General features: G+C 40.9%; 1 protein-coding gene across 4 annotated transcripts; it reads left to right on the forward strand.

Moving 5' to 3' along the window:
- Positions 1 to 176: 176 nt before the first annotated feature.
- Coq4 (Coenzyme Q4) lies at positions 177 to 19790 on the forward strand. 4 transcript variants are annotated; one of them, XM_075694024.1, is made up of 7 exons: positions 177 to 424; positions 552 to 665; positions 740 to 836; positions 907 to 1009; positions 10002 to 10225; positions 13503 to 13712; positions 19418 to 19790. In XM_075694024.1, the coding sequence occupies exons 1-7, from the start codon at positions 304 to 306 to the stop codon at positions 19635 to 19637; spliced, it is 1089 nt and encodes a 362-aa protein (XP_075550139.1). In that variant the 5' UTR covers positions 177 to 303; the 3' UTR covers positions 19638 to 19790. The 4 variants fall into 4 exon arrangements, with proteins under 4 accessions (XP_075550139.1, XP_075550146.1, XP_075550153.1 ...); XM_075694031.1 differs by having other exon boundaries at positions 178 to 424; positions 13503 to 13678; positions 19418 to 19637; XM_075694038.1 differs by lacking the exon at positions 19418 to 19790 and adding an exon at positions 17329 to 17596 and having other exon boundaries at positions 178 to 424.
- The last annotated feature ends 1054 nt before the right edge of the window (positions 19791 to 20844 follow it).

Below are 20844 nucleotides of genomic sequence, written 5' to 3' on the forward strand. Positions count from 1 at the left end.
GTTATTGGGCTCTACTTCTTTTAGCTGCTGTCTTGTGATTTATTAAACAGATATAATATTTTACAGTAGATACCAGAATGCTTGCAGATATTTAGAAAAATTCGGGGTGTGTGCGCGTGCTGGAGGATTAGAACCACGATCAAGGGGCAGCGGTCCAATGACATCAACATCACGGTGTTTTGGTTTTGGTTTTGTGACTCAGCGTGCGTGGAAAGTCCCTCGGCTACACCCGAGTGTTTGATAGTGCAGTGTTTCCTTATATAACTTACCATCACAACTGTGGTGCTTTGGCAGAGTAAGACTATGAAACGTGCCGCTTGCAGCTTGCCACGTCTGCTTGGACGAAGGCATGCTTACAATTCCTTTTTAGTGACTGGCCGGTCTCTCGCGCAAGGAAGCAACGGAGAGGTGCAAGACCATGGTGGTAAGTCGCAGAACGATAGTCAGGCAGCACATGGCAGTTTCACACGTTGCTCTCATTATATTTGAAGCACAAAGGAAGCGTATTGTAGTCAGCTGCACTGGCGATTTTTTTTTTTTCTACCGTGCAGACGCACATGAACAAGGTCCCTTGTATCCCGGCCACATACCAACAACTTTGGCTCAGAAGGCTCTCATATCAGTCGGTTCTGCGCTTGCCGCTTTAACGGACCCATTTAGGGATGGTAAGTGCAGATATTTTGTAATTTACTGCAAGATTACCTGCGCATCTTATAAAAGTACTTTCTGGTCCTTGCAGACATGGTGGCCGTCTTTGGAGAAATAACAGGAGCGTACGCTTTCCGGAATTTGCACAGAATTATGTCTTATGACGAGGAAGGCCGACAGATATTAAGGTAAGGTTTGCTGTTATTAAGCGTTAGCACTAGAGGCAGTGCGCCAACTGTTAACACGGATCTCTCGCAGAGACCGGCCGAGAATCAACACTCGCACGGTGGATTTGGACTACCTTAGCCGCCTTCCTGATTACACTTTCGGCTACACATACTATCGGTTCCTGCATGACAACGTGGGTACTGGTATTCTTCCATTTGGTAGTGTTTTCATAATGAAAACAGCCGCGGAAATACGAGAATTATGTCCCGTTCGCGCAAGCTGCTGGTGTAACCTGCGCAACCGGTATGCAAATTAAGGATGGTGGGGCAGAATATAAAGAAAACGCAAATATTTCAATCTACGTTTCACCATGCGTTCGATTAAAGTGTAAGGCGTAGATAAGCAAAAGGAGGTCGTGGAGTCAAAGACTAAAAAAAAAATGAGATCAAAACTTCTCAGATGGTAGCAATTAGGCAGGTAGCTAACAGTGCATGGGCTCCGTACAATGGTTAGGCGGCAGTATGGATGGATGGATGGATGAATGAGGCTCAACCCTTTGAATCGGGCGGCGGCGGCGGTGTGCGCCACCTAGCCTTGAATGGTACTATATGCATGCATACCTATATATTTACTCCTTTACTTTTGCGTTGATATTATCCACCAATCAGGTAGCCCCCGTTTAGTTATTTCTACCTGCCCAAAGTCTATTTTACCTTCAGTGTCCTTAAAACCCAAAGCTTTGAATAGTTAGTTACCTGTTACATTCAACTGCAGGGTGAAGTCGTTCACAAGAAAGTATCAAGTGTTCAGCCGTTTCCTCCTCCTCTCCACACGCCCCGCATAACAAGTCTATCTCCTGGTATCTGGCTCGGTACGTTTTAGTCCACAGTACACCTGTCCTAGCCTCAAACAACAATGAGCTTCCCTTAGAGTTAATGTAAATATTTTATTTGGCTATTTCTTGCTTAAACGTCTTGTATGTCTCTAATGCTGATTTGGTTTGCATCTCTGTTTGCCACTTACCCCTCTCTGTCTCAACCTTTTTCTTGACAGATGATTCCTTACCTGTCCCCCCACTGCTGCCCAAGTATTTGCTTGACAATATTCTAGTTCACTTCCTCCACCCTGTGTCAACATTCCTCATGTATAAGTAACTGGAAACCTTCGTAGCCCACCACATTTCCCCCATTTTTCTCACTCTCTCCTCAAATGCTATCTTGCTACTGGCCTCTCTGCCCTCGAAAGAAGACCATCCCAGATCCCCCTGCACCCCAGGATTTGGTGTCTTGCCATGTGCTCCCAGAGCGAGCCTACCCACACCACATTGCCTAGTTTGCAACTGTGCCCGGGTCTCTGCTCTCATACATAGAACTGCATTGGCAAAAGTCAGGCCCGGAACCATTACCCCATCCATATCCCTTGTACCACGTCGTACCTATTGTAGTTCCACAGTGCCCTACTCTTCATAATTGCTGCACTTCTGTTACCTTTAGTTGTTACATATTTTTCGTACTCTGTCAGATACTCAATTTCATTATTTATCCACACCCCAAGGTACATGTACTTATCGACTGTCTCAAGCGTGGCCTCCTGTATCCTATGCTCGACGCAAATGTTATCATTAAAAATCATGACTGCTGATTTTTCTTTGCTAAACTTCAAGCCTAATCTGAACTCCTTCTGTACCACATATGTCCATCAATCCCTGCAGATCTTCTGTATTGTCAGCCATTAATACAATATCATCCGCATACATCAGTCCTGGTAATGACTGTTCAATCAATTTTCCTTGCTTGAAAAATGATAGGTTGAAGCCAAGTGTGCTTTGCTGTATTTTGGCCTCTAATCCTTGTAGGTACAGCATAAACATAAACAGCAATGGACACCCCTGCCTATGCCCTCGCCGAATCATTACAGGCTCAGAAACCTGCTTTTCCCATTGTATAATCACCCGGTTACATTTATAGATATCTTTTAAGAAATTGGTTACTTCATCTTGCACTCCTAAAGTTTCCAAATTGCCCCACAAGCCCTCTTGAAATACACTGTCATAGGCTCCCTTGATATCCAAAAAAGCCAGCCATAGGGGTCTGTGTTCCTTTTCAGCTATTTCAATGCACTGTCAGTGAGAAGAGATTGTCTTCTAGCCTCCTATGCTTCCGGAACCCATTTTGTAGCTGTCCAAGCACCCTCTCATTCTCTACCCATGCCTGCAGCCTGTCCTTTATAATCTGCATAACCACCCTGTAAACCACTGATGTCACTGTTATAGGCCGGTAGTTATTTATGTCAGCTTTGTCCCCCTTTCCCTTATATATCATTCTCATACTACTTAGCCTCCATTTGTCAGGTACTTTACCAGCCATTAACATTTTGCTCACCACCTCCCTTAATGCTTTCCTAGATTTCGTGCCCAATTTCTTTATTAGCATAATTGGAATACCATCCGGGCCTGCCGATGTGCTACTTGGTACCCTCTTCTCAGCCCTTTCCCACTCTCTTGTCCAAGCAAAAGCAATGGATTAACCGTGCTGTCCCTCTTCAACATACTGCATGTAACATTTCTCTGTTCTGTAAATTTTTCCGTCATCGTGGTTCCTATATATGCTTCATTGCCTCCTCTCCTTACTTTGAGCTGTTACTATATACCTCTGCTCTAGGCTTGTCCTATTACCCAAGGAGTTCAGATGTTGCCAGGATTTCCTAGCTGCCTGTTTATCTTTTTTATTGCTTACTTCTGACAGCCATTGGGACCCTTTTGTCTTAATTTTCCTTGTTGATCACATAGGATGCTTCCCTTCTGCATTTTATGTAGCTTTCCCTTTTTTTCTCTGCTTCTGCTTCAGGTTCTCCCTTACTTTTGGAATACCTGTGTTCCCTGGAGGCTTCCTGATGTTTCTTTATGGCCTTCTTAACCTTAGCACTGACCAGTGCCACTAGTGGCAGCTGTGCTCAGGAAGGTATCCTACCCTACCTGTGGCATGCTTAATCAACATGGCTTTCGTCCAGAGTTGCTGTGGGCTGTCTCAATACGAGCAATGTGACATGCAATGTTTCTATGTGCTTGTTGAGGAATGAGGCACTGTATGTTTCATTCACCTTTCTGTGCTTTTGAAAACGGATAATTTGTCTTTGAAAGGTGACATTGCAGCAGTACATTTTGGTAAAACCAGGCACACAGAAACAATCAAGGTATATACATGAGAATGTAAATGACATTAGACGTGATTCATTAGAACAATGAAATTAAGGATGTAGTAAGAGGACACACATTGGCACTGACTGAGCGCTGATCGACATACGTATCAGACTTATAAAGGCACTAAATGTTGGCTCTACTGAAGAGAAACCACAGCACGGAAATGAATGTGAATTTTCAGAAAGTCACATTATACCCATGCCACACGGGCACAGAAAATGGCATTCACTAGTTAAGGCCTTAAGTTCCTGAATGACATTTCTTTCGGCTGAGCTGCCACACGTCCCAATTTAATGGCATTTTACCCAATACTCGCCGTGGTTGCTCACTGGCTATAGTGTTGGGCTGCTGAGCACGAGATCGCGGGATCGAATCCCAGCCACGGCGGCCGCATTTCGATGGGGGCGAAATGCGAAAATGCCTGTTTACTTATATGTAGATGCACACTAAAGAACTCCATGTGGTCGAAATTTCCGGAGCCCTCCACTACGGTGTGCCTCATAATCAGATAGTGGTTTTGGCATGTAAAACCCCACAATTTAATTTTTTTTAATTAACATTTGACCCAGTGATGTCGATAGCGTCTTCTAAAGTAAACACTTTCAGGCTAATAATACAAAGATAAACAGGCATTTACAAGCTTAACCTGCCTTAAAGGCTAGTGAAATGTAGAAATAAGCATACTATGGTGCCGCTTTAGTTTGTCACTGTCTTTTACAACATTGCAACCGCTGAAGCACGATGGTGATGACGATGAAATCGTCCTTGTTGTATGCTTGATATCAACATTTAATACGACTGTGATTGCACCAGTATCTATTCTAATGTAGTTTTTTTTTTTTGCATTGTATAAAAACTGATGCACATTTTTGTGTGTGCTGTATGGCTTAAACACCTGAAAAATTTGTTTCTAGCAAATAGGATATTGTTTCAAATAATTTAAGTAAACCGCACTGAGCAAGCTATGGCGTCGAGAATATGCATTTCTCAGTCGAGTGAGTTTGGGCGAACACCTTCTTCGGTGTAGGTGTAGCCTATTGTTGATGATTTCCTTGGCAATGTTATTCGCTTGCAAAACCTTTGCTTTGCTACAGCTTTAGGGCACAATGAAAATTTGCTCACTTAGATGGTTTGACCTGCTCTGAAGGCGAGAGTTAGGTGCACTGGGGATTCTAATGCATGGTTGCTCTCCACATATGTACAGTCTACTGCAAAAGTTTAAGGACCGGAGTTGCCGCTAAATTTCTTTGTTCTTCTCAGCCTAGGCATAAAGGCTGAAATCAACTGTACTGCCCATGTGTGCCTGCTTGACCAGTGCCATGCTTTTATACAATTTCACGTTGCACGGCTGTGCTAGAAGAAATTTTTTTTTTTCATATGCCGGGGTCTCTAGGCTTTTGCACTTGACTATTTTTTTTTCAATGCATGAGTGGGGCATACTGTCTCACCAACATGCTTGAAGTGGAAACTAAAATATCAAGCACAAACAGCAATGACAGCCACTGCACGGCAAGTGCATGCGGGGACAGCGCATTACTGTATCTGCCTTGTGATTCTACAAGCACTTGAACTTTTGTCTTAATCCCTGCCCAAAGTTGCTCACACTAAAAATTTTTGCTATGCAGGTTAGCTGAATGTTGCACTGTATTCATATAGTCTTTGTGCATTATCCATGCTTCCAACACCCTTCAGGAAGCCTTTCGCTTATGTGATTGCTTGCTTGTTGCAGTGTAGCAGGTCACACAACACACTTTCCAGGTAAAATTTTTGCCCATGCCTGCCTTTGAACTTTCTTCTGTACACATTGCCAATTTGCATATGATTGGATGCTTCAATTGCATTAATGCTTATAGTTTTTAGCAAGCAGGCACTAGGAACAAATTCATCATGAATTGGAATTGCACAGTTTTGTTAGTGGCCTGCCCGTAATTTATGTACATGTCAATTAATGATAAGTTTTCATCTGTTCAGCTCATTGTTTCAACCAATACTTCAGCTGCGGAAGCAAGAAATCGCTGTGGTTGTGGTATGGTGTGAGCATAAAAATGAAACATATGGTTCTAAAGAATAAAGTGAGCTGCTATGTGATCTCACAGAATTAAAACGGCATGGTATGCTGACTCGTGTGCATAGCAGTTTCACACTTAGGATAAGGACGTATTTTGCCTCCCGAAATACCTTGAGGTTGCACACCAGGGGTGGGGGTGTGTATTCTGTAGATGTCTATCTAGTCAACAATCCCATTTCACCTGCTGCTCAAGTTCTGGATGGCTGGGCTTGGGTACGTGTCAAAAGGAGACCGGCGCCCCCAGCCAATTAGCATTTCAGCAGCAGATGAAATGGACGCGTCCACTAGGTGGACACTTATAGAATACCCCCCCACCCCCCCTCAGCCCTTGGCTTACAGAACCATGTTTTGTTTTGATGCAAGGGCATCAAATGGCCCATTGAGCAAAAAAAAAAAAAGCTGATGGTTGTAGCAGCAAAAATGGCAGCTAAATTCCTATTGGCTGCGACGCTATGTCACCTGCGCATCTTGACGGAGCAGAGCGGGTGAAACAGAACACCTGTTGCCGCGATAACACACGAGGTGTTGTGTAAGGGGAGAAGGCATTGCCACTTCACCAGCTTGCCTCGATGGGGCAGATACGTCGTCGCGTCGCTGCAGGGTGAGACGGGTTGTCGGCAGCAAGACATTTGTGTGACGCGCTTGTCCGGGTGCCGTCTTGTGCTCAGTGGCCGACGTGTGGTCCGTATCTTTCTCTCACCCCGACTCGGCTTACCTGCTGCCTGCACCTGCTGGTCTTGATGGCCACTGCTGCTTCCTCAGTCTCCCATAACGCAGCATGTTGGTGGCATGCGGCGTCCGTGATTTCTCAGCAATATTGTCTAAATCATTCCAGTCTACAGCCAACATACTAACATAGAAACTGTACAAGAAAAATTACCTGCACCATTTGCAAAACTTGATAACATAGCCCGTAGCGAAACCAAAAAACATTACTCTCAGTGCAAAACTCAAAGGACCGCTCAGTGGTGTTCAATTGGACATCAATGCTTTCGCATTCACAACTTATAAGAAATGCTTAGGTGTCCTCGGATTTTTTTGCTTGGTGCACATAGTGAGGTGCTCTGCATGGCTGTGTTGGCCTAAATTCTTAAGAATGGCCTCCAAGCACTAGCAGATTCATAGGAAGCCAAATTTACAAGTATTGGCAGGAAACATGCAGTGTTTGATGGTAGAAAGTTTTCGTATTGGTGGCAGACCAAAAAGAATGCCTATTTCTTACTCATACACTTAATCCTGTGCTTACTGCACTATTTTTTCGGAGTGCTTGTTTCCTTTATGTTTTTTTTTAATCAATTGTACGCCAACTACATTTAGACTCGCCTGCCAGTGTCATGCCGATAGGAGGCCTCAGACAATTTTCAATTTGGGACCTCCTCCTGTAACATATATAGTAAGACACTTGTGTATGTTTTTGATGTGATAATAAACTTCAAACCTAGAACCAGCCTGCAACATCTTGGCATGTGCGCTTTCCTTTGTCCTAGCTCACCATATTTGTGAGGGCTCATGTTCTGCCCGAACATGTCACTATTCTCTTCCATAAAAGAGAAAAAAGAAAAAAAAAGTTTTGAAATTGCATTGTGCCTCACAAAATGACATGTTTGCGTTCCTTTGCATGAGGCAAATGGGAGCCCACCTTCCCAGTGTTTCGGCAGATAGTGTGTGCGTCGCTGGCAAACTCCACTGTACAAAACCTATAATTACAACTGACATGCATGTCAGTAAACACAAATTTGAACATACCATAAGAAACTACATGACATAATAAGTGTGAATAAAAAACGCAATGATGTATTCAACAAATATGAGTATACTTAATTTAAGTATACTTGGTGGAACCTACAATATCTATAATAAAACAGGTGCCGGTTAAATTATCATAGTTCAGGCTTTGATAGAAGTTTTCAGGATGCAAGGCAAGTGGATGTATTGTGTGGAAACTGACTGCTCTGCTCTAGAGCTTTTCATTCATAAACTTACAGGAATCCCCAACAAAATGTTCAGGTTTTTGAACCAATATATTGTAGATACATTAGACATAATGTCATTAGAGGTAATGGTTTAGAAGGGTGTGGGTGTGACCTAGTTGGTACGGGTCATTCATATTAAGCAGCGCCAAAAAACACAGGGGCAAGGAAGAGCACAGAACCCAGCGCTGATTCTGTGCTCTTCCTTGTCCATGTGTTTTTTGGCGCTGCTTAAACCGAAAGGTCATTTATTTACATGTATTTTTGTTGTTGTTTTTAGATGGGTTGAACTAAGTATAAGTGGATAGGGTCTGTCACCTTATTAAGATGCAGATAATCTGACTGGAGCAAGTCGTAATAAAGCGACAAAAGAATTTTGAAATTAAAGTAAGGCCTAGTATTTTAAGCAAATGCTGCTGGCCATGTAAGACAACATGCAAGTTCAACTGCAGCTGTTTGTCTGCTTCAGTGCCAAAGAATATGGCACTGTCATTTGTGTCAATATTGCTGTATAGATGGATTGGGAGTACTTTTGAGGGCTAGAAATTATAACAGAGCCAGGTTTATTCATGTGAATATTCATCTGTTAGTCTCACACCTTTCATCAGTATTGACTAGATCCTCATTACAGTTAGACAGCAGTTAAGTCCTAGCATTTATCCTTAATTAGAATGTTAATGTCGTGAATGTAAACTGTACAGTGTAAATTAGACACTGCAGATAATTTATGTAAAAAAAATTGTGTTCATTTTATAGAGTAACAAATTGAGTGCATGGTTCAGACCTTTGCTGGGGCATAGGTCCTGCTGCTGACATTTTTTTATATGCGTGCCTTGCACTTTTCCGAGTACAACTTATTTCTAAGACTACACATTAAGGAACAGGCACACAGAAAACAATTGCAAATGCACAAAGAGTGTAGCTCCTGACCATGGGTGAAAAGGATGAAATCCTTCAGTGGTGTCACTAGGCTTTCTGGCACTCGGACTGGCTGTTTGGTGTGCCCCTCACCCCACTCCCCTGTTTTCTTTCTCTTGCCACACCCTCCTATTTCTTAATGCAGATTTTGTAATTTGGGATTTATTTCTGTACGAAATAAAAAGGGCAATATGGTAGCACTTTGACATGTCACATTTTGTAAGCGTTCTGGAAATTGTGCCGCTCGACACTGCAAACTCTGAGCCCACAGTTAGCAGCTAAAATGTTATATGTTAAAATGACATAACGTAAACAATGCCCTGCATGATACAAACAGTTACTTTTCATAAATGATCAGGGAAAAAAGAAAAATATTGAGCAAACACTTTGAATGGACCTTAGTACATCTCAGGTGTATTTAAGGTATAAAGAACAAAATTAAGCTGACATGAAAACGTATTGACTCCTACTCTTTTATGTTCAACTAAAAAGTGTTCAACTAAAAAACTGCAGCACAGCACATTTTTGCTGTTAGAAGTGTGCACAGATCCATTTTCATAACATCTTGTCTCTTTGAAAATTATTACACTTGAAGCTATTTTAATCGTTGTCTGCCAGTGCAGTGCTGATGAATGTCGGAACCGTGCAGATTGCTACAAAAGCAAAACATTACATTTCACTAAAATAAGATAAACAAGATGCTGTAACTGTATTTACATCACCCCTATTCAGACGTGTGTCTGAATGAAGTTGTCTTGACTCAGGCACGATGTTTGCTCACACTTCAAGTTTAAAACAATCTAACACAAGATTAATCTTAACAGTGCTATTATGCTTTTATTCTTGTCGCATATCCACCAAGGTATTGCTCCATGTTTAAAAATAATGCATAGCAGCACGTGAATACGCACAGAGTAAGCTGCACAGCTTGTGCATATGATTGCCTTGTGTTCTGTATTGTCTCTGGCAGAGATGACCTTGGTAGTTGCTTGCTTTTTGTTTCTCAATAGAATTTTTTTTTCCCTTGCAGAATGTGACACCCGACTCTAGGCTTCCTGTGCAGTTTGTTGACGATGCCGAGTTGGCTTATGTGGCTCAGAGGTATCGCGAGGTGCATGATCTGATCCACGCAATCCTTGAAATGCCAATCCACATGCTGGGTGAAGTGACTGTCAAATGGGTTGAAGCTATCCACACTAAGCTGCCCATGTGCTCAACTGGTGGACTTTTTGGAGCAATGCGTCTGAAGCCAAAGTAATGCAATGTTTAGTGCTCTCTTCATTTGTACTGTTTCAATTTTTTCAAGGCTGTTTCAATGACATATCCTTGGCTGATATAATGCAGTGAGTCGTTTATTATTCACCATTCACAAACAGCGGATCCTGGTAATATAGTCAGAGTGCCACTTGGACCACTGACAAATCTGTCTTTTCCCAGCAAATAAGACAGGCACAACTGAATGAACAAATACAGCTCTGTGTGTGCCCATTCTGTTGTCCATGCCTGATGCACTGGGAAAACAGATTTGCAGCACCAACAAGCGCAACACTGAAACACTGATGAAGCACGAAAAAGGAGTTGAATCTTCGTGTTGATTTCACCCTTAAGCATTGTTCAGAAAGGTTGCATTACACCTCTGTGCTATGCATGCTGCTTGCATAAAGTTGTTTAACATGTATAATGTGTACTCTAGTGATTAAAACTGCAGAGGCTTTTATTGGCTTACTTTGGGATATTTTAGGTACTGTCACATTCAGGCCTGTTCTCTCTGGTAAATTTACACCATGCCCAACATCTATTATGTTCATGGCGTGCTTTCTTGAGTGCATTTTCTCTGATGGCATAAGGCGCTGTTGCATATTTGATTTCCTTTGCGCATTCCACACAACAACACAAAACCACATTCCTGAAATGTCTTAACAGTACCACTTAGTTACTGATGTTGCAAACAGCTTGTGCAAAATATATTTGGAGTGTGTGTAGACTGAAATTTAGGTATTAGTAGAACGAAGGAAAAAATGATTTGTTTAACAAAACGTGGTGCTACTTGCCATTGCACTTTAGGAATACTTATGAGTACCTATGCTATGACTGGAGGTGTGGTAAGGAAAAAAAGAAAAGAAAGCAGAAAAGAAAGATATGCGATAACTTTGGCTACTTTTGAAGTTCCCGCACCAGCATCCTGTGGCGTCATGAATTTTGAATGTATGCTTAGGACTAGTTATCCTAATTGTACTTTTTTATAAGGAAAATGGCATTCTGATTTGCAGAAGTCAAAGACAGAGCCTAGCAGGTTTTAAAGAATTTATTCTTTGTAGGGATGCCAGAATTATGCAAAAATACTTTGAAATTCATGATGTTACATTGAAAACCCAGTGCTCTAGCTTGTGTGTAAAACTTAAAATATGTATTGAAGTGTGGCCGTATTTGTTTCTGCCAAATAAATGCAAATGCAATTTTGAAAGTAAAGCTTGCTGGTTTAAGCTAATTTAGTGTTGCTTATTAATGTTCCATTAATTTAGCTCTGGTATCTGTGGCAGTTGAGTTGCTGTTTTTTAGCTGTTCTTGTAGCCTTATGTTTTGAGCATATGTGAGGCTCGTTAGGCAATATGTGAAACTCTGCAAGTGCACTTACCTACACATCTTGTTTGACTTGCGCATTATGGCAGACGTTGCCATAGAAGTGGAAATAAAGTAAGAGCACTCAAGCTGGCACCACTGTGCTTGACACCATCTTTTCCACACTATATCCTCATTGCTTGCAAACCTACCCTCAGCTAAATGGTGCCATGAGCAGGAGGTCGGCTGTCCTGTGTAGGGCAACTTAATTACGTGAAAAAGCATTCTCTCAGACCTTTGTGTGTCCAGCAAGCATTTTCTTTTTCCCATGACAAGAGCATGTGATTAAAGTTAGCTAGCTTTGTAGCAATGCTTCTTTGTATAGCTATTCCATAACAATTTCACTACTCTTAAGAGGAAGCTTTAGCTCGTGCCCAACTCCGATGCAGCCTATTGAAATGCATATAAAATGCAGAAACGCTTTTCTAAGATAACCCTTGGACTGATAATAATGGAATTTGTTGCATTTGAAAGATAAAGGGAAATTCTAGTGACTGTTGGAAGCGGAATTTCAAGTTAGGGCCTGAATTTTATTAAAAAGAATTTTCAAAAATCCTTAAGTTAAAAAAATAAATAGAAACATGAAGTTTACAAATTAATAGCTGTGCATCAAGAACAGATATCGTAGTTCTGTAAATGGCATTCATTTATATCAAAGCGGACAAATTCAATATGTCAATTTATATCTTACATGAATTCGTAACATTGTGTACAAGGGTTCTGCAAAGGCTGTATTTCCATATTACTAAATTCATTTAGATTCATGTGTAAAATATAAATTTTGTCTGCTTTAGATGTACTATTAGATTCAATTCACATAATTGTGATATTGTTTTTCATTGCTGAGTAAGAGTTGTAAACTTGAAAAATTTTGTTTTCTGAAAATTTGCAATTTTTGCCAATATTTAATAAAATATTGACGACCTGAATCAAAACTTCGAAACTAACAGTCACTAGCTTTTAAGTTTTTCTTTCAGATGCAACAAACCTCGTCAAATTTGGCACAGTGGTTGACGAGAAAAACGAATTCTCCATACATGTAATTAGATAGGAGCACCCGAGCTATCGCTTCCTCTTAAGAGTATCTGTAGCTACCAGGTGTGCCTCTTGGGCGTTTACAATCCCTTTAGCTTAAAGTAATAGTGTTTTATCTTCATTTTGTAATGGCAGACAGACTTGTTTCTGTTGATTTTGTTATTCTTGAAATAGATTTCTGAATGTCACTGTGGAAAAGACAAGAGTGCTGCAGCATTTGTTATTTTCTGTTGAAGATCCGTGCAAATAATTGCTGGCATGATTGTGGTATTACATTTCTGTGTTTTTCCATGGTGACTGTTTGGTGCATGTGTTGTTATTGTCAGTAATTTTCATATGGTGTCTTAAAGTTGAGGTTTAAGTAATTAACCTCCTCCATGCTTTGGACAAAGCTGGGTTCGGCCACGTACTTCTGGTGGAAACGGCCAAGGATGAGCTCAGCTCATCAACTGTATTTTGCATTTTCTAGCAACGCCATGGACGAGCCGAGTTTTGTCTCGGTGCTTAGTCGTGCTTTTGGTGGATGGCAGCACACAATCCATGGGACAGCGCAAGCAGAAGCAAATTTAGTCTTTCTTAGACAGTAAAAAAAAAAAAAATGTTGGCAACTGAGGTTTCTAAAAATCATTTGGCCATCTTTGTTTGGCATTTGACACAGAAGCGGTTAATAAACAAATGTGCAAAACAGTTTGATGACATGCAGTAGTACTCAGTGTGTAACTGTGCTTATAACATTGCATACTTACTCTACTGTGGGGTAATCTGTTCTTTTTTTTTCTTAAGAATTTGTGTTATAACATTATCAGCAGGTACTTGTCATGGATATTTCTGACATTCCAGAAGCTGATTTAGTAAAATGTCTTTTCTACTTTGTTAGACAACGCCGAGACTACATCAGTGTTCATCTGCCTTGGGCCCTGCGTGTAGGATTCAGTGCTAAGAACCTCATGTGTGTCTACTATGAGAAGCACTGGGAGGAACCCCTTTCCGAGTTGCAGCAAAAATTGCAGATCGAGCCCTTTCCACGGCACACTCTTCATCAGACTGGTGGAGGTAATGCAGTGCAACAGAATCCAGCATGCAGAAGGTGCTCTTATAAATGGTTTGCTGTAATTCAATGACATCTGCTGTCAATGATAAAGCATATTTTGTTGGTGCTTGAAGTTTTGTTAATGAAATTCTATTCTGAGATGTTTGGTTGTGGTGAAGAAAATGAATTTAGTTCCCAGAATCTGATTTTACAAAGTTGTTTGACACACTTCTACGCAAGAGTTGTGGAGAATACATCCATTATATTAAGGCAGGCTAAAGAAGCTTAAATAAATATTACCTCTGCCTGTGCGCTAGCACCGTAAGCAACAATGTAACTATTGTTATCGTCATATTTAAGAGAAATTTTAACAGCAGAATGCGTAAATAAAGCTGCAATGATTGTTCAGCACACTAGACGCCATAAGTGATATGCTGTGTTTAAGAATCATAGAAGGAACGAAGCTGTTAGCTTATTGTTTCCAAAGCCACCTGCCGTGATGATGTTTTTCAGAAGCAAACTTGTACACCTGGTAAGATGCAAAAGTTTTTAGAATACAAACATTTCTTTGCATGCTGAAGACAGCCTAAATTTATTCAGAGCTTTTCACTGTGGACCAACTCATGGGCCCGGCATTATGTGTATCCGAATGCTAGATGTAGTTTGCGACTATGCAATTCCACAGGTATATTTTCTGTAGACAATAATATATATTTCATATATTTCAGTGCTTAGGAATTTTGGGGAGTAACTTAGTGTATTGAAGATTTACATTCTTTCATATCTCTTGCAATTCCCATGAAGCATTCTGGTGTGACAGTTAAAAGTTAACCTCATAGTCCTGCTGGTCTTTCAACAGTAACATGCCTTGCTGTGCTTCTGCAAGTTATTTGCACATCATTGTTTAGTTTTGATTATTTGTGTTTGGCAATTTCACATATGTTTACAGAATTGAACTGATCTGTCATGTTTTCAAAGTAAAATGCTTTTGCAAAGTGCTCATTGAGCACGCCCTTTTCATAGCAAAAAAATATAGTACACTTAGCAAACTTAATTTTCTGGACCGACATCATTAGCATGAAATAGAAACTTTGAATGAACAGGTGACAGCTTCAAAAGGAGTGTGGTCTTTAACACAAACATAAGTAGGCTCATTCCATTCTAAACATGCCAGACATTTTGGTCAACAGCAAGGAGGTTAAAGGAAAACTGCTGGAGTGGAAGCTCCCGTAGCTTCGTAACAGGAAAGGTGAAGCCGATGCTTGCCCCTCCTTCACCTGAAATAGAGCCTTATTGGGTGATGTTTGCTTACAGCTTAAGTGATTTGGCTCTGTTATTGTTATGCTAGGCTAATTAAAAAACAAAAGCTGGTTCCCAACGAAAATAGTAATTTCTTCTAAATATTGATGACGTTCTCCCCAATACAATATGCCAGAGTATTCAGATTTCACTCTAAAACCAGTAATACAGAGGTACACGTAGATAAGTATGTCTGGTAAAAACAGGCGATGATAAATCGAGGAAGTTAACTCATGGGAAGTGTGCGAAGAGCGCCTCATTTTTTATTTGTAGTTCTATTGTGCCCCTCCTGTGTGGCTTCACCTTCGGGACATAGTTTCCACTCCAGCAGTTTTTCTTTAACCTCCTTGGTCAAAAGTCAGTCATTTCTTTCTAAAAAAACACGGTTGATCATTACAGTCCTCTCAAGTTATTTTTGAACAGTCAAGCTTTTCTTTTTTTCCAGTTCCTAGCCTCAACTTGAATATTACAAAAGTCACCAAAGGTGATTTGTAAAAAAATAAAATTGGCCAAAAATTAGCATCGCCACAGAGCTTTCGTGACTAAAAACTAAAGCAGTGCAGTTTCATTGCAGGTGCTTCAACAGTCATTACTTTCAATCATTTTTCCCATTTTTCAGGTAGTTACAATTACAGAAACATGGCCGAATTTTCAAAAGATCTACACATGCCTTCATCAGAGCCAATGCCACTTCATCTTCTGTTGAACAGAAAAAAATATTGGCTGATCATAGAAAAATTAGTGTAATAATAACATTGCTCTTATCATTCATTACCTCTTTGGCCTGCTGTTCCAGTTTAGCTTTGAGCCAACTCAGGTCTGTGGTGAGGTAACAAGTGCATTGCCTAGTAAAAATGGCAGCAAAACAATGGTGTTTGTGGCATTGGCCATGAATATATGCGATAAGAAACAGAAATAATGTTGTGAATATCTGGGATGTTGAATACAAGCCACATGCCTCCATTTTCGAACTGACATTCACTTTTGATAATTTGATATTCAGTTAGATCTGAATATACAACATTACTAAGATTATTGGAGAGTGGTTGCCGTGAAAAGACCCTCTCTGTGGCGATTGTATTCTAGGAACCCAGTGTTCAAGGCCAACTGTGAAGAAATTTTGGCCTGTGTAAAAGGCCTAGTTTAGATAGTGTAGATATAGTGCAGCTTCTGTGCAAAATTTTGAGTTTGAAATACAAGTGGATGCATCATGAAAAGCTCACAGAAGTAAATGTTTTCGATACCAAAACTGGAAAAAAATGATGGCTTTACTGTTGGCCTGAAGTGACACACGACTCTGAATGCACGGCTTCTCGGCATAGCCTCCAAGATTAGGTGCTGTCCGTGGCTGCTCATGGATGTCCACGGCTCTTTGATAAATTGCACAAGCGACATTCTTATTCACATGTTGTCTGCTTTGGTGTTAAGTAAAAGCTGCTAATAAGAAAACTTGACAATTACCTGCTCTGGTAGCTTTGCCAAAATTGCTTCAGTAGTATATAGTATTACTCATTTTTAACCAATTTAGCCACACTCAAATTTTCGTAGTTGGCCTTTAAGCCAGCTTGGCCTGATGATTGATTCAAGCTGTCTTTTCTCTAGTACTCTCTAGAACTAGTACTAGGCCTGCATATGGTGCAGTTCATCTATTTTGTTCTTTGTTGCAATGACCTTAGCCAAGCGCACTGCATTTTTTGGGGGCTGCTTCTTTGTTCATTCTCCTGATGTAAAGTTTTCTTCTGGCAGAGGGATCACCATGTTTGCATCACTTAAAGGATGTACTATCGAGTTGTATTAATGATCAGTTACATTTCTGAATAGTACGAGGTCACTTTTATTCTAATGCTTGTACTCGTACTTGTAACCAACCTTAATTTCTATAGGCATTTTTATCACATAGCTTTCCCTTCCATTGTCCTTGTAATGGCCACACAAATCTTTTCATCGTGTTCAGTTTGTGTCCATATGTAATCAACTAGTTTAATAGGCTAGCATACAACAGTGTGTAGTGCTGAAGGACAAATTGTTTCTCTTTTGCCATACTTGCATTTTTGTGCTTTTTTAACAGAGTATTCTGTTTAATATTTTAAGTTTGTATTTGATAAATAATTGTATTCTGTTCTATGATAAATTTTTACTATTCACAAACCAATATTTATTAGCTTTCTGCATGTTGGGCTGGATTCTGAAGGTGGTTGTACCCAGTTTTTCAGATGCTCGAAAAACGGCTCTGCACACTGTCGTTATTGCAATAGGTGTCGTACAAGCTCTCATTTTTTGCTGGGAATTAACTGTAACCACATGAAACACTCTTCTTGAACAATGGGTGGCAGATTATCATATATTACTTCACAAACGTCTTTATTCTTTGCAGAAAATAAGAAACAGTCTTGAAGAAGGTGTGGTTGAGGAAGATGTGAACGTACCATTGTATGAACACAACAACGCCAAAAAACTCTTCTGCCTTTCCATGTCACTGTCCAGAGCATGCATTGAAGAATAAATGCACTGGTAGTGCACATTGATGTTTCAGTATGTCACCACAATAAGAAAGCTGAATTGTCCTCTCCATGTCAAAATGCTGTCGATATTGTGTGTTAAAATCTGATATTAAAATTCACACCTCATTATTTTTGCAGTGACCTTTGCCTGTTGGACTGCTACACTAGCATTAATTTTCCTAACTTCCTGTTCTCTCCGTCCGAGTTTCATACTAGAATATGCATTACAGATGTATGCTATTTGTTGTATTTCAAAATCATACTACTTGGAAATTGCATGTATCATCTGTTGCAAAAATGCAGAGTACAAAGGGCCTATGCCCAGACTGGACATTAAACCTTGTGGCAGTTTTGCATTCAGCATTGGAATGACCTAATGGTATTGGCATTTACAGGCTTCTTTGATCTGTACCATAGTATAAGGGCTCATGCACCCAAAAAGTAGGTCAGTGCTAGCGAACATAGCACTGTCGTCTGGTTTTACATGCAGTTCAACAGCGCGCATTTGATCTGGGAGTTTTTGAAAAATATAGTACATAAAGAATCAGCTTAGACTTTGTTTAGGCGAGAGCTTTAGTTTTGGCCTAGGTGCAGCCGATTGTAAAAATGAACGCGTGTGTGGCCCATGCTTTGTGGGCTCTTCAGATGCTGGAGTCTGCATAGGCGGTGTCGTCGATGCATTGAGCAGGGCGCTAAGCGCGCAGAAGGTCCCTATATACAGAGTATGGGGACTCCTTAGCTGTATTGTTACTGTATTGGGAGCCAGAATAGCTAGATTCTCTTTTGTGCTGGCAACTGACGTGTCAGAGGGGCATGCACATGCTTGTCACTTGTTTTTTGGCACTGGCCCCTTGTTATGTAACCAGCATCATTAAGCAGTTTTTTCACTTTTTTGATTGGTCTACTGCCATTTGTACATTGTGGAGCTCACAGGATAACATGCCAAAAATTCATCCCACCATTTGCTTGCCCAAATTTCCAGTCTGTTTAGAATGATCTATACATAGTGCACTGCCCTGCTAGCTGCTTCTGCCACACCATGCAGCTCACTTCATACGCTCGTCATTGCCATACCACTTGTGAATTGGAATGAAGTCACGTAAGCCAACCTCACCAGGTTTACGTAGTATACCTCCGGCTCTTCTCCTCGTCCGGCTTTGTATGCTTGGTTCATTGCTGTTGGATTGGTTTGAAACATTTCTTCTTAGCACTAAGCGTTCCCGAGTGGGAATTCACTATTATTCTGTGATGGCTTCTTCATATTAGCGCTGGTGAAAGGAATGTACATTTAGTCCTTCCCAAACGATTCAATCATAGTTTTGAAGTTAACCATACTAAACACCTGTCGACAGCCTACTTCTCTGCAGCGGTTCTTGCTTCAGCAGCCAAAACACTCTTGACAGCTACACAGGCCGTATTTTCTGACTGGGACCTGGCCCAGGCCTGGAAATTCCATGTGCTAGCCCACCTGAACCCAGACAGGTGGTTTCAAACCTGGCCCATACCCGGCTCGGGCTCGAAAGATGCAAGCCTGGCCCGGTTTGGTCCATTAGCCGTTGAGCCTAAATGAAGCATGGTCCAGTTCTCGGTTAGTGCAAAGATACTGGCTACACTGTGATTCTTTGCGAGAGAGAGAGAGAGAGAGAGAAAGAGAGATCTAACTGTGCGAGGTTTTCCCACTGGAGTTGTTGCTGTCAAATGAACAGGTTAAAAAGAAAAAAAATACATCCTCTGATAATTAGGTTAGTGTGTTACTGCACGAAATGAAAGCCGATAGATTTGCCAAATAGTTGTATGGCAATATATAGCAGTCCCATGGGTGACTACTCTAGTACAGTAAAACCTCAATGTGTACCTGCTTAATAAGTAATTCCGGTTTAAATATAGTCACAATAATTATCTCGCCCTGTCACTGTATTGGCTGACGGTTAATGTGTAGTATTCATTTTTTGGCATGTACAGGTGTCGCATCTGCAAAATGTGCGCAGACCATAGGTGGCGAAACAGCAGCACATGGACCCTTCCTGGATGGCAGTCGCCACTGATAGTGACGTCAAAACATGGTAGCCATGACATGTTTGCTGCTCCCATAGCTTCTAGCGTTTCCACATCGTTGTCATGGATGATGACGTGGATGAAGGCCCTTCCGTATCCGACGCGGCTAGTGCACTGGCCATCATGAGGGCGTTTGCAGAGAAGTGGGGCCTGATCGAGAAACTGGCTTGCGGCTTTGCTAACTTCGAGGATGCAGTCATCGCTGCAAGGCCACTTTGGTAGCAAGTGAAAATCGGATTTTTTGCTGCCTGCTCGCAAATAAAACTTGATTGCGAGTGTATTTGGGTGAGAATTAATTTTTTTTTCTTTTTCGGCTGGCAAGTCTATAGCCGTTCATTTGCCATTATCGGTTAAATAGTGCATCTTATAGTGTGCATCTGATCCACGTTCCCCGCCAACTGTGCATTAACGAGGTTTTACTGCACTACACACTGCGACCCATATTGTGTCACTCTTGAAAGTCAAAGACCCTTTGCAATGACATTGCTAGAATTAGAACAAAATTGGCAGGAATGCAAATGCACTCTGTTTCATGCATTTCTAGCATGTAAAAGAAATAGTAAAAAGACGAGCAAAGACACACGGACACGTACGATGCTGGTCCTGCCTGTCCTTATTTTTTCCAACTTTTTTTAAGCAGTGGAAATGCATGAAATTTCAATTTTCCAACTAGCCCAGCTGTCCGCTTCAAAGGGACACTAAAGCAAAACACTAAATCGGTTTAGATGGATAAAGCATTGCTTGAGAACCCTGCAGGCGGTCATTTCAAAATAGGTCGATTATTACACGAGAAAATGACCAGTCTTTAATTTTTGTGTTTTTTCTCGCTTACCAAACGTGTTCTCGTGGTAAAAGTGGTGGTTTTGATATTGTGGAAAGGCAATTTAGCAATACAGAATTATTTCTTTAGTGTCCCTTTAAGTATGCTGGTCTGTTGCCTTTTGGAATTATGTGATACATCACCACTAGAAGCTTTTCTAAATCCATTAAATATCAACAGGTGACATGCAAGAGAACCCTCGTGTGACCATATTGTCACATGGAACAAGGAATTTTTAGTGCTTTATCCGTCTTCATTTTAATATTGCTATTTTTTCAGTGAGCTATTAAGCCAGTGTTTTGTAATCCGAGTGAATTTTGGCTCCGTCTACTTTTGTTGTTACGTGTGTTGTGCAGCACTTATCACAGGCTTCTTTCAGGCTTGGAAATAACCTTTATATAGCACATATTGAGCAACAGAAAGCTTGATCAGGAATGTTTCAGGATATTCTACAATTTCCTTATTGACACTTGCTCTGAATACCATAAGCCAACAAACACTCGACACCAAGGAC

Source organism: Dermacentor variabilis, chromosome 1 (assembly GCF_050947875.1).
Source record: "Dermacentor variabilis isolate Ectoservices chromosome 1, ASM5094787v1, whole genome shotgun sequence".
Classification (NCBI taxonomy): Eukaryota; Metazoa; Arthropoda; class Arachnida; order Ixodida; family Ixodidae; genus Dermacentor; species Dermacentor variabilis.